Here is a 14041-nt window from a genome sequence, read left to right as displayed (position 1 = left end):
TTATGCCACCACACCGGACTAATTTTTGTATTTTTAGTAAAGATGGGGTTTTGCCAGGTTGGCCAGGCTGGTCTCGAACTCCCAACTTCAGGTGATTCACCTGCCTTAGCCTCCCAAAGTGCTGGGATTATAGGTATGAGCCACCATGTCCGGCCCCTCTTATTTTTTTTAATGACTTTTTTATTGTTAGATATGAGGTCTCACTATGCTGCAGGCGGGAGTGCAGTGGCTACTCGTATCTATGATCATAGTACACTACAGCCTTAGCCCTCAAATAACCGGGACTATAGGCATGCATGTGCCACTGTGCCCAGCTGTATCTTTTTTTTTTTTTTTTTTAAGACAGAGTCTCACTCTGTCACCCAGGCTGGAGTGCAGTGGCATGATCTTGGCACACTGCAACCTCCACCCTCCGAGCTCAAACAATCCTTCCCCCTCAGCCTCCAGAGTAGCTGGGACTACAGGTGTGTGCCACCACACCTGGCTAATTTTTTGTATTTTTAGTAGAGACGGGGTTTTGCCATGTTGCCCAGGCTGGTCTCGAACTCCTGAGCTCAAGCAATCTACCCACTTCCTTGGCCTTCCAAAGTGCTGGGATTATAGGCATGAGCCACAGAACCCAACTGCCCTCTTATTTTTAATATAACTGCAATATCATTGTCTCCTCCCCAACTCCAATTACCGTTGATGTCTTAATATCATCAGATGACCACTTGCATGTTCAAATTTTCAATTTACTTTTTTTTTTTTTTGAGACGGAGTTTCACTCTCGTTGCTTAGGCTGGAGTGCAATAGCATGATCTTAGCTCACCGTAACCTCTGCCTCCTGGGTTCAAGTGATTCTCCTGCCTCAGCCTCCCAAGTAACTGGGATTACAGGCATACACCACCACACCCAGCTAATTTTGTATTTTTCACAGAGACGGTGTTTCTCCATGTTGGTCAGGCTGGTCTTGAACTCCTGACCTCAGGTGACCTGCCCTCGTCAGCCTCCCAAAATGCTGACATTACAGGCATGAGCCAACATGCCTGGCCCAATTCCTTTTTTTTTTTTTTTTTTGAGACGGAGTTTCACTCTTTTTGCTCAAGCTGCAGTGCATAATCTGAGCTCACTGCAACCTCTGCTTCCCAGATTCAAGCGAGTCTCCTGCCTCAGCCTCCCAAGTAGCTGGCATTACAGACACACACCACCATGCCTGGCTAATTTATTGTATTTTTAGTAGAAACAGGGTGTTACCATGTTAGCCAGGTGAGTCTCGAATGCCTGACCTCAGGTGATTCTCCTGCCTCCGCCTCCCAAAGTGCTTGTGCTGTGATTACTGGTGTGAGCCACTGCTCCTGGCCCAATTTACTATTTTTTTTTTAACAATTTGTTTAAAGAAGCAACAAAAGGCCCACACAATGGTAGTTGGTTGATATGACTTATTCGTTTCTTTTAATCCATAGGTGTTCTCTCTCCCCCTCTGTTATAATACATTTGTTGAAGAAACTGGCTCATTTGTCCTGTAGCATTTTCAACACTGGATTTGCTGAATGCATCTTTGTGGTGTTGCTTTACATGTTCCCCTGTCCCCTGTATTTCCCATAAAGTGATTTTTGAATATCAAGCCTTGGTCATATTCAAGCTCAATGTGTATTGCTATATTTTTCCTATAGGAGGCACATAATGGGTTTTTCTTACTTTTTGTGATCTTAGCAGCTGTTGATACCCAGTGCCTAGATCCATAAAGGGTTGCCAACTATTGATTTCCAGTGTTAGCTTTTCTTCTTCTTTTATTAGATATAGTACTTCTGTGAAGAGAAACTTTCCTTCGTCTACTATTTTGGTACCCAGTGGTAGAGTTCATATAGGAAGGTGAGGATTAATGTTTGATTTCATTCTCTTTATTTTCCAGTTTCTGAGATAATGCATTTGCTTTCTGCATCCTCTAACATTGACCGGTCGGTGGTGGTGGTCGTGATGTAGTTTTGGTACCATTATGGATTGAAGTATATTTGCTATATTCCAGTCTAAGATGGAACAATTTATCCATCATCGACCAGCGGAAGTTACTTTAGTTGGCTCCTGCGTCCTTCTGACATGACCTCAGGAGTCTTTAATACTTGTTCTCTGGCATAACAAGTTGTTCCCGGATCCTTGTGTACCTTTCTTACCTGTAGCCCTTTCTCTCAGGAGGCCCTCCTTCCTTTCTCATCTGAAGCAAGATCATAATATGGGTGTTAGGAGTGCTCGTTGCCCCAGGGTAGGGGATGTTTCTAAGCCTTTTTACTATATGAGTATGTTGTAAGAAATACTGTTTTTCTGTCATATGCAGGCCATTTGGCTATGCTGACACTCTTGGAAATGGGAGAGGCGGACTCTGAGCTTCTGGTCTCTGTAGGGATCTTCCGTTTTATAACCTGATCGACAGCGTCGACTCTGCTTCACAGTGGGACATGTCCTCAAGCTTTAGGGAGAATCCAATAGAGCATTTCTTATGGATACTTCTTCCTTGTACCCAAACCATGTTCATAACTTCTCACCCTAAACAGGCAACTGCTCGGCCCCCTTGGCAGCCCTTTCTCCATGTTGAGAAGGAGCTTGACTTGGAATGACTTCCATTCATGACCTCTTCAGTGTCACGTTTCTTTCTGTTAATTTAGCCAGTGTTCTGTATCATATCTTGTTTCTCATCATTTTCTCAGATATTTTGAAAGTCTGTGGAAGGCACAAGGGCCTCATCTGCAGCCTCTTTCCTAGAAAGCCCTCAGATACTTGTCAGCACCGGCTAACATGAGCAAGTCCGTTGGGAAGCATGTTTCCATTTCTTGTCACTTACACTAACAACCATTCCCTGGAGAGCAGAGAGCTCTTCCTACTAGAACTCTGCCTCTCGGCTTGAGTCATTTCCTGGAAGCTGTGTGGGGAAAAAGTAAAAGCCTTGAGCCAGGGCCAGGACAACTGCATTTGGATCTAGTGTCCTCCCTTAGTTAGCCAGGTGGCCTTGTCAGATCGGGTGGCACATTACCATGAGGCCCAACTGAAAGAAGTGTGAATGAGTTCTCAGCAGAGCATTATACAGATGTCACAAGGGATGTGATATCATCATCATCAGTAACAGCAGCAGTGATGGCCCCAGGAACAGCACCCAGATGGTGGACTCAGGCCCCTGGGGAGTGACCCACAGTTCCATAATGGGATGGACGCTATTTTCTTCAGCACTGTGTGCCCAGCTAGCTCCTGGCACAGGGTTTACGACAGGTTAGTTGCATGCATTAATGTACCTATAACTAGCTATAGTGCAACTGACGCAAAGCAAAATGTGATCAGCAGTATGAGTTTTCTGGTTACACAGGAGTTTTCCAGCATATAGGCTATACTGTTGTAGATTACTATCTCCTTTTTGGATTTAAGTATTTATAGACTTGAAACTAAAAAGAGAGAGAGAAAAAAAAAACATTTGATGCTCAAGCACAGATTGCCATTAACATGGAATTTCAGGAACCTGCTGCCACAATCCCAGCCGACATCTGTAGCCCATCTCCCAGGTAGCAGCCCCCTACACTGCTGTGTGCTAAGTAAGGAGACCATCGTGAAATGATGAGGGCTTTTTCTCATTCCATCGGTCTCAGCATGGCTCTGGGGGTTGTGTTGATGGCCAGAGGAAAAGCCAGTGGTTCTTGAGCTTTCTAGATGGAGCTGGGCCTCCAGAATGTGAGAAGGACCAACAGGCCCCCAGCTGCAGGTGCCCTGTCCAGGGATAAATGCCACCTTCGCACTCAGTGATGTGGGTGGACCCTGACCCATCGCCACAGACCGGGAGTGTAGAGACGGAGCTTTAGGAGGAACCAGGGCCACTTTGCGATCCTCTTCAACATTGCTGTTAGCTGTGCAGGGGTGCGGATCAGAGGGGTTACCTCATAAACTGGACAAGCAAAACTTTAGCAGCAATTGAGAACTAAGTCTCTGGCAGTTTCTCACTTCTGTGAGCCCGACAGGCAGGCCCAGGTTTGAGTTGTTGGTCTGTACCTCACTGTGGGTGGCGGAGGGAGGTGCAGAAAGCCAGCCCTGGAACTCTGGGCACATGCCTAGAACCCAACCACGAAGCAAAGCCCTCCAGGAGTGTGTGTGAATTGCCCAGAGCAGTGGGGGTTCTTCAGCACACTCAGAGCCATGAGCCTAGAGCATTTCCACGGACCATTGAATACCCATCTCAGGCATGTTGTAGCAACTGTTTTTCATTTATGGACTATTTTACATAACATGGGCTTTTGCTGAAAAGCTAATGTTGCATGAAAGTTTATTACAACCACAGTCAACTGACTGTTGGCAAAATGCCAGCTCCCACGTAGGCTTATTAAAGCTTCATCGTGACAATTCTCATATCTAACTTTCGTGTTGAGAATCTTATAGAGCACTTTCTGACTGGACAGAATGGAGTTTTGATTGAATGAAGATTGTACTTTTTCTTATTTTGTGATGGAGTCTCGCTCTGTCGTCAGACAGGAGTACAATGGCTCAATCTCGGCTCACTGCAACCTCCACCTCCCAGGTTCAAGCGATTCTCCTGCCTCAGCCTCCTGAGTACCTGGGACTATAGGTGTATGCCACCACGCCCAGCTAATTTTTGTGTATTTAGTAGAGATGGAGTTTTACCCTGTTGACCAGGATGATCTCGATCTCTTGACCTCGTGATCCACCCGCCTTGGCCTCCCAAAGTGCTGGGATAACAGGCGTGAGCCACCGCGCCCGGTCAAGATTGTACTTTTTTAAAGAACAGAAATAGAAAGAAAATAATTTCCTATTCATTAAGCCCAGCTGCAGATCTTAGTCCTCCTGTTCTAGTTTCAGCTCATTGAAAAATCAGAATGTGAAGATGAAAGAGAGAAGACCAGAAGGACCAGGTACAACTGGTCGTGCAGTCGTATTTCTCTTCTTTGATCTTATCCATGTCATTGTTTGAAAGGTGGGTTTTTTCTGCCTTTACTGGAATGAATCTGAATCTGGCATTCACTCAGTCACTTGCAGTATCAAATCCCGCCTTGTCAGCCTGCGTCTGAGACCAGTGGTGATGCAGCCCCTGCCATCCAGCCAGCCCTTTCCCCTCCCGTGTGGCATCCACCCTCCCTGGGCCAGTCCCCATCCAGATGCAGCCGTCTTGTCTCCAAGCCCAAAATTCCAGTGCCCAGTGTGCCAGGAGAGGCTGCACTGTAGCGGCACAGCTGTTCCTGCACCCACATGTCTCTCGTCAGCATGCAGGTACTTGCCACCCATGCAGTGATTTCTGCCTGTGCCATTCACCTGGCCGTGTTGCTGTACACAAGTTACTGAGCCTCAGTTTCCTCATCCTGCAGAGCAAGACTAATTGAACCCTCTGCTGAGGTGCTGCTGGGCTTGACTGAAGCCCCCAGCCTGGTGAAGAGTGAACGATCAGTAGGAAACAGCCGTAAGGTTGTCCTTTCCCTCTGAGCACCTGGACTCCTGCTCCTTGCCTTTATGAGTTCTCCAGCTGATTTTCATTTTGGGCCAAATACTAGCTTATTTCAGTGGAGTAAGTTTAGGAATCTCAGTCTCGGAGAGAGCTGGGGAATGAGGCTTAGAGAGTTTTTGGAGGAGAAGAGGACAATTAGGGAAAGAAAAAGGCTCTGTGGGACCCAAGAACCAGGCTGTGCTAGGTTTCATCTGGTCTCTAGTTAATATATTAACAAACACTGGTTGGTTTTGATTTCTTAGGCAGTTGGTTTTATATATTTATGGATGAATGTGGGTAAAAGAGCTCAGATTGAACTTAGGTTTTTCTGACCTCAAAGCCCACATTCTCATTCTCACACTGCCGTCTTCCCAGGCAGTTGTCGTGGTCTATGGAAGAGTCGTTTCGAGGTTTTTTGTGGTGGTAGTGTCGGGGGTCGGACTGGGAGGCACCACCTCCGAGGAAGGGAACGTTCTCCTAGTTCTGCCTCTGTCTCTGAGTCACTGCCTATTTCCACTTCACCTGCAAGGGGTGAGGCAGCACTAGCAGGTGTGTGCTAAGGATGCAGAGACCTGGGTGGGGTGGGCTGGTCTGAGTTGTCCACAGGGAGGCTGAGGGCCTCCTGGGACAGCTCTCCATGCCTGTGCAGAAGCCTGGGGCTGTGGATGATACGATCAGCCAGTTCCCCTCTGCAGGGAGGACTTCCCCAGGCAAAAGTGGGCTTCAACTCCTGCATGAAGACTGTGGATTAGAATGGGCAAGAGGAACTACAATCTGACTGAGGCTGTCAGAGACAGAAGTGGATGGCTGAGGGACACTGTCAAGTCCTGGGTTTCATTCATCTTTCAAAACAGATATGAGGGCTGGGTGCAGTGGCTCACACCTGTAATCCCAGCAGTTTGGGAGACTGAGGTGGGCAGATCACCTGAGGTCAGGAGTTTGAGACCAGCCTGGCCAACATGGTGAAACCCCATCTCTTCTAAAAACACAAAAATTAGCCAGGCACAGTGGTGTGTTCCTATAATCCCAGCTACTCAGGAGGCTGAGGCAGGAGAATCATTTGAACTCAGGAGGCAGAAGTTACAGTGAGCTGAGATCATACCATTACATTCCAGCCTGATCAAGAGTAAAACTCCATCTCAAAACACACACACACACACACACACACACACACCATTTAATGACTGTAATTAGTAAAATTAAGTGGCCATTGTTAGTGGTCAGTTGCAGGCACTGAGCACAGGGCCAGTTGATTTCTGGCGTGGTCACCTGTCCTTCTCCAGCCCATCAGCAGCCGATGATGGCCCGTCTCCGGCTTCAGCAGTCCTTTTTGTTTTTTTCAGCAAAAAATATGGATTTGCCCCATTCCTTCAGGATTCTTGATTTGGACAGGTCACCCCTATTTTGACCTGGCCTAGGCCATCACTTCCTAAAATGCCATTCCCTGAGGCACCAGGCCACCCTGGGTCCGGAGAAGGAAAATTACAGGAAAGAGGAGGAGAGAAACGACCCTTATTGACGCTTGACGCACCCGTGAGCGTAAAACCCTGTACAAATACTGTCCAAGTGAAGCCTCCCGACTGCCGTGAAAACGCGCCGTTCGCTGTGTTTGTGGATGGAGGACCTGCAGTCCCCTTGCTGGAGCGGAGAGGCCCCCTCTACCCTGCATTCTGTTCTGGGCCCTGCTTGGCTCCAGGTTTCCAGTCCTTCTGTTTGCTTGCTGGCTCAGGAAAGTCAGACCATTTGCCGGACTCCCCTCCAGGCCCTGTTTCCTGTCCTGGGTCCTCCTCCCCGCCTCCTGTCCTGGGTCCTCCTCCCCGCCTCCTGTCCTGGGTCCTCCTCCCCGCCTCCTGTCCTGGGTCCTCCTCCCTGCGTGGCGTGCATGATCACTTCCAGCCACCTGGGCTGCTGCTGCCTTTTGTAGCAAAGGGCTCCTTCCCGTGTGTTTCCACACAAGCATCAAGGCCTAGGTCCTTAGGCCCTCCCAGAACCAGAAACCTAGTGGGAGAAGACACCAAGATACCCCTGGGAAGAGAGGCAGGAAGGGCCATCCCGGCAGGGGGCGGCGAGCGCAGAGGCCCAAGTGAACCCATGTACTCAGTGAGGAGTGACGTGCTGGAAGGCCATCCCGGTGGGCTTTGTGGGCTCCTCCATCCTTCAGTGATTGGGACAGGGAAGGGCTTCATAAGATTTGATAAAATTGTATGAAAAGAGTTCATAGGGCACGGTGGCTCACGCCTGTAATCCTAGCACTTTGGGAGGCCAAGGCATCCAGATCACTTGAGCTCAGGAGTTTAAGACCAACCTAGTCAACACAGCGAGACCCCAACTCTACAAAAAAAAGTTTTTGAATTGGCTGAGTGTCGTGGTGCACGCCTGCAGTCCCAGCTACCTCCCTAGGATCACTTGGGCCCAGGAGGTTGAGGCTGCAGTGAGCTGCGATCGCATCACTGCACTGTAGCCTATGACAGCGAAACCCTGTCTCAAAAAAATAAAAAGTTCATAAAAAATGTCTCAATCTTTACCAGATTTTATCATCTGGCCAGGTGTGTATTTTTCAAAAGATAGCTTAGGAAGTGGCAGAGAATTCATTCAAAACCAGATTTTTCTCTTGGAAATAATTCATGAATCTGGCGATTTTGTCTAAATCCATGGTGGCAGCTACCGTTATCCTTTGTAACGAATAAAATGTGTATTTTTCACCTCTGAAGTGTAATTTGTCCTCTCTTTGTAGATGGGAATTTCCTAGCCATAGGCTCACATGACAACTGCATCTATATCTATGGCGTCAGTGACAACGGGAGGAAGTACACACGTGTGGGCAAGTGCTCGGTAAGCGCCGACTATGGTCCTGCCACCTCTTATGCACCTGTGTGCATTTATTTAACCACAGCAGAACGGTGTTGCCAGGGACTTCTAAGGCCAGTGAAGTGAAGACAGTGTTCTTCTCTCCCAGGGTCATTCCAGCTTCATTACTCACCTGGACTGGTCGGTAAACTCGCAATTCCTCGTGTCAAATTCCGGAGACTACGAAATCCTCTACTGTGAGTACCACCCCTGGGCTGTATGAAGTCTCAATCTCATAAAGTGTTCACTCTGAGACCCAGGGACCTCTGAAAACCCACCTCCCACATGACAGATGCGGGCCATCAGCTCTAGGCCATGGTTTCTTCCTCTGTAACATTGAGGAATGGGGCTGCATGGCCTCTTAGGTCCTTCCCAGTTTCCTGCTGACTATGAGCCCCCGTGGAGGAGAAGGTGCAGGGCCTGCCCCAAGGGGAAGAAGGCCAAGCCCTGCAGCGGGAGGCTGGAGGTGAGCTGATGTGGCAGAAGAGGGTGGGTCCAGAGCTGTCCAGGCACAAGGAGGGCTTGGACGGTGTTATCCTCACGGGACAGACCACGAAGTCCCTCCCACCTAGGTAGACAGCAGCCCTGGGACCCCTCCTCCTCCTCCTCTCCCAACCCCACCCTGGCCAGTCTCTGGGCCCAGGCCGTGCCTAGGAACAGCAAGGATAATTGTGGCTGGTACTCACCAACCAGGACAAGCAGGACCACGGACAGCAGGGAAAGCAGGGGCGGCGTGTACCGAGACTTAGCTCACTCCAGTGGGGAGGGCAGCTACACCGTCTCACCTGCTCCCTGTCCAGGGCCTACCTGACACAGGCACAGGGACAGGAGATGGTTTTCAGGGACAGTCCCTGGGTCTAGAACCTTCTCAGGTGCGGTCTCATACTCTGCTGGTGAGAGCTCATTTGGGGAACACACAAGTCCCCTCGGAGGCTCTAGGCCCTTGATGTGACTGCTTTCCATAACCTCCATTCCTGACTCTGAGCTGAAGAGAATGCAGTACAGGGAGGCTGGGGGGCCTGACAGCAGGGGCAGAGCCGTGTTCAGGGGCTCCGGTGTGGCGGGCGGCAGGCGGAGACCCAGGAACCGGAGACAAGGAAGCCAGACCGTGGGAAACAGACTCAGAGACCGAGATGGGAAAAAACAAAGAAGAGGGCGTCTCCACCCAGGCCCGGGGCTCGGGCTCCATTCCAGGCGAGCTCACAGCTGTGCACACGGTTCCCACCCGCCTGGGAAGTGGAGTGTCTCCCTCTCTGGGGAGGGCTCTGTACCCAACGGGGCTCAGCTCTGGGGGCTCAGCCTTGCTCGGGGGAGGGGTGGGGCCTCAGCTTAGATGTCGCCAGACTGCGTTTGCTTTTTGCAGGGGTTCCCTCCGCCTGTAAGCAAGTTGTAAGCGTGGAAACTACAAGAGACATTGAATGGGCCACCTACACCTGCACTTTGGGATTCCATGTTTTTGGTAAGTTTCCTGCAGAGTTCACTGGGTTCCAACATAATGTCCCTTTAAAACGTTTCATCAGCAGCTTTGGAGTCTCATAGTCACCAGTCTTGTCAGACTGCTCTGCTGCTACATGACCCCATGAGACACGCCTCCCGCCGCTCCCTGGGGGAGGGCCAGGGCTTGCCCAGCTGGCTGAGAAGAACCAGAGAGATGAGTTTTTAACCCTTCTCCAGCGTACAGCGCGGCGGGTCCTGAGAATTCCCTGGAACCCTCTCCTGTCAGGTTGTGCCACACAGACCTGGGTAATCCAGATGGTGCTCAGTCAACTTACTTATCATTTGTCAGGGTTTTTATTTCTATTTTTTGGTTCTTAAACTAAACATTTTACTTTCTTCAAAGTTCACCTTATGAATATATTCATAAGTGACCTAAATTAAAGGGCCACAAATTAATAAAATTTTTAAAGACAGTGTTTATCATCTATAAAAGAGCACAAGCCAGTAGATTGGTGAGAATTGGCCGATATTTTCTGGTATTCAGTGCTGAGGTCTGAAGGTTCACTCCAGAGCTCCCAATTGAAAACCCATGTATATCCAGCCTTCTCCTAGCCACAGGTATTGTGCAAAGGGTTTCCCTGACAATGGTCAGAAGATGGTGTCCCCCACCCACCCATTCTCCAGGCCTACCTGGGCTCAGGGCTGCAGAGTCTGCAGCCAGTAACGATGGCCACCACTGCCAAGCTGCACCAGGCAAGCAGCAGCTACAGGGAGTGACCCCAAGAAACATGTGCAGAGCCAGGGTTAAAAGGCCTTTGGAGAGACCCACACATGTAGAGAGTTACGACGGGAACAAGGAACTGCAGGCATGAGGACAGGGCAGCTTCCCAAGACGCTTCAGAGATGAAGGAGGGGCAGCGCCTTGAGAACCAGGGCTCCTGGTCCTGGCTGCCCTGGCCTCAAGAAGGGCCCTCCAAAGACACGGCAACCCGAAAAGCCCATCGTCCTGCTCCCGTGCAGTGAGCATCAGAGGGTTTCCCAAGACTGCCTGAGCAATGCTGGGCGCACAGGGAGAAGCCTGGGCCGAGATGACTGCTCTTTTGACCCTTGTTTCTAAAGCTGGACTTGAGGCAGTTTTATGTTCAGGACAGTACGGCAGCCAGTTCCTGTGCGATGTACCCTGTGTCCCCTGGTATTTCCAGTGCTCTGTTTGTGGTCTTTGTTTCAGGAGTGTGGCCAGAAGGCTCGGATGGAACCGACATCAATGCCGTCTGCCGGGCCCATGAGAAAAAACTCCTGTCCACAGGCGACGACTTTGGCAAAGTGCACCTCTTCTCATTCCCCTGCTCGCAGTTCAGGGTAAAGGGCCTGTTCCTCCATTAATCTCATCCCCCGTTGGGCATGCACGCGTGCCTGACCTGTTTGGAGACTAAAAGGAAATGGGTTGTGAGTGTTGCCAGCCACGGATGCGGATTTGACTCCGCTATCCGTGCTCTCAGTGCTTCTGGCCGCCCTTAGGGAAACCCCGAGACTCTCATCTGCTCGTCTACCTCTGCGGCCCCACGGGCTCATGCCTCTGCCCTCCACTGCGGCTCCCTTGCTCCAGCCCTGCTGAGCTGAGCCAGCCCTAAGGCCTGGGACCACCCTTCCTCATCCTCATGACCCTGCCCTGATCCCCCTTCAACAAGGAGACCCCTCACCCTCAGCCAGCGTCTGGTTAGACCCGCCTTTGGGGTGACCTCATACCTGGCACCTCTGATGATACTGAACGTATCACTCGGCCGAGGGCAGTTATTTGCTCGTGTCTGTCCAGGAGGACTGTGGGTTTGTTTCTGTGTCCCTTCTGAGTCCTGCACAGAGCAGGTGCCCAAGCGACAGCTGCCGAGTGAAGGGAGAGTAAAGGAATTAAGGCATGCAGTGAGAATTCAAGCACTTCCCATTGCAGACGGTTTGCCTTATAGTAAAGGAAGCTTTCCCCATATCATTCTCTTCCAGGCTCCAAGCCACATCTACGGCGGGCACAGCAGCCACGTCACCAACGTCAATTTCCTCTGCGAAGACAGCCACCTCATCTCCACGGGCGGGAAGGACACGAGCATCATGCAGTGGCGTGTCATTTAGTCCCCACCGAGAGCCATGGGGAGCAGCATGGGCAAGGAAGGCACAGACTCGCATTACCCCTGGTCACTGTGATTTCTGTTTTGTTTAAAAAGTTCTTACAAACCTCAGGAAAACTGTGCCCTCTGCCGGCTACCTTAGCTTAGCGGGTCAGCGGTGCCACAGCGGATCAGCGGTTCCGTGTTCACTTTTGTTGTACAATAAATGACACTGCACGTTGAATATCAACCAGGTTCCAGCGTTTACATGACAGCAACATCAACAGAAGTGACTGGTGTACTCTTAGTAACTTTTCTATGAACTCTTCAAAAATGGTCACAGAATGCCTTTTAAAACACTGTACATAGTCTTCACTGTTTCACCATCTAGCTTGCTGTCACATATTGATGATGAGAATGAGGTACTGAACCATGATGGCTATTGAAGAATTGGTCCTAAAAGGGCAGATACCACTTAAGGAGAGTGAGTAACTGATTTGCACAGCTGAATCAGGAGACGCAAAGATGAGACTGTATTTGGTTACATTTTCCAAGGTTTCATGACCTTCTCCCTTGGGGAGGCTATGAGAGAGGGCTTGTATCCTTCTTGTGCTAGGCAGATTCTACTCCTAATTGACTTAAATATTTCAGCAGGGGACACAGGCGTTTCCAAGTTTCAGTGACACCGTCCTGCCTAACCAGATGCGGTCAGCCTCTTCACGCCCAACTGGCTTGCACCCCCTCCCTTGTTCACACGCCCTGATTAACGGTGAGACGTTTTGCCACCTTCTTCTGTATATGACTTGGCATGAGATGATATTGTATTTGTATAGGATTCTAGCAATTCATAATAAATATGTAAGACTAGGCTTCACTGTCTGATGCTTACAGACATTGTATATTTGTATTTTACGACCAAGTAGACCAACTCAGAAAGATCTCTCTTGAGTGTACCATAAACCTGCAGAGAGAAGTCTCCAAAGGCTCCACCAGGTACCAAGGGCAGCTGCTTTTTCTGTCTTTTGTGCATGGGCGACTCATTACCATATGAAATAAGATTGAGCTCTGATGCGTTGAACGGAGGTGGCAGAAATTTGTCAAGAAGGCCTTATCCATTTCCATTGTGTGACAGATTGAAATTTATTGTTTACATTGGGGAATGTATCTCAAATTTTTAAATAGAAGAGTAATAAACAGACTTTAAAACAAATATTAAGATTTTTACTCATTCTAGGCAAGTAAGTGAATGGAATTATCTGAACTCTATGGCACTGGTTGTTCAGAGTGGCTGATTAAGTGCAACTTTCAGAAACCTTTTTGACAACATCACCAGCCTGCTGCGGAAGTGCAGGGCACCAGTAAACACCGTGTATTATTGAAGATGAATCTGTTTGTATGTATCCTTGTCAAATATATTCTATAATGAAATAAAATCTGAAAAGTGGATTCCTTATTGACCTATATTCATGAAAGCATATAAATTAAAATACTTAAAATTAGATACGATTCACACTATACTGTTTCATATGCAGATTTTGTTCTTACCTGGGTCCTTTGCAAATGAGACTGTAGTTTGCAGACAGTGTGGAAGCATTCATAGGGAGAGACCTATAAACATTTGGCTTAATTACTGTACCCAATTGTTACTTTACGTGGTTTCTCACTCTTGTGGCCCAAGCTGGAGTGCAGTGGCGCAATCTTGGCTCACCACAACCTCTGCTTTCTAGGTTCAAGTGATTCTCCTGCCTCAGCCTCCCAGGTAGCTGGGATCACAGGCATGCACCACCACACCTGGCTAATTTTGTATTTTTAATAGAGACAGGGTTTCTCCATGTTGGTCAGGCTGGTCTCAAACTCCCAACCTCAGGTGATCCACCCTCCTCAGCCTCCCAAAGTGCTGGGATTACAGGTGTGAGTGAGCCACTGCACTCGGGCAGCAATCATTTTTAAATTAACAATGGAGGGAAGGAACAGCATCCATTATTGACTTACACAGCAGTAAGGTCTACTTTTATTTCTATATATTTCTGTTTGCCAAGTTCAGTAATAGACAATGGATACACACACACACACACACATACAAACATACTATTTTAGATATACAGCTAGTGCTCGACTTACGACCATGGTCGGGACCGCAGACCGGTCGTAACACGATTTGGTCGTAAGTTGAGTAGGCTATATGTACAGTTGAAATGGTGCACGCGGAGAT

The 14041-nt window shown here is 49.0% G+C and overlaps 1 protein-coding gene across 14 annotated transcripts in view; it reads left to right on the top strand.

The window, feature by feature from the left end:
- The window catches only part of EML1 (EMAP like 1), a 205113-nt gene extending 191838 nt beyond the window's left edge, over nt 1–13275 (top strand). For all 14 annotated transcript variants that reach the window (XM_032287432.1, XM_032287438.1, XM_032287440.1 and 11 more), the window contains 5 exons: nt 8184–8281; nt 8406–8493; nt 9660–9755; nt 10962–11092; nt 11729–13275. In XM_032287432.1, coding sequence (XP_032143323.1) covers nt 8184–8281; nt 8406–8493; nt 9660–9755; nt 10962–11092; nt 11729–11854 — 539 coding nt within the window. In that variant the 3' untranslated portion in view covers nt 11855–13275. The remainder of the gene's footprint in view (nt 1–8183; nt 8282–8405; nt 8494–9659; nt 9756–10961; nt 11093–11728) is intronic.
- Nucleotides 13276–14041: the final 766 nt, after the last annotated feature.

Source organism: Sapajus apella, unplaced genomic scaffold (genome assembly GCF_009761245.1).
Source record: "Sapajus apella isolate SASKATOON/1434 unplaced genomic scaffold, GSC_monkey_1.0 scaffold20, whole genome shotgun sequence".
Taxonomy (NCBI): domain Eukaryota; kingdom Metazoa; phylum Chordata; class Mammalia; order Primates; family Cebidae; genus Sapajus; species Sapajus apella.
The sequence above is the reverse complement of the archived record's forward strand: the minus strand, read 5'-3'. Positions and strand labels throughout refer to the sequence as shown.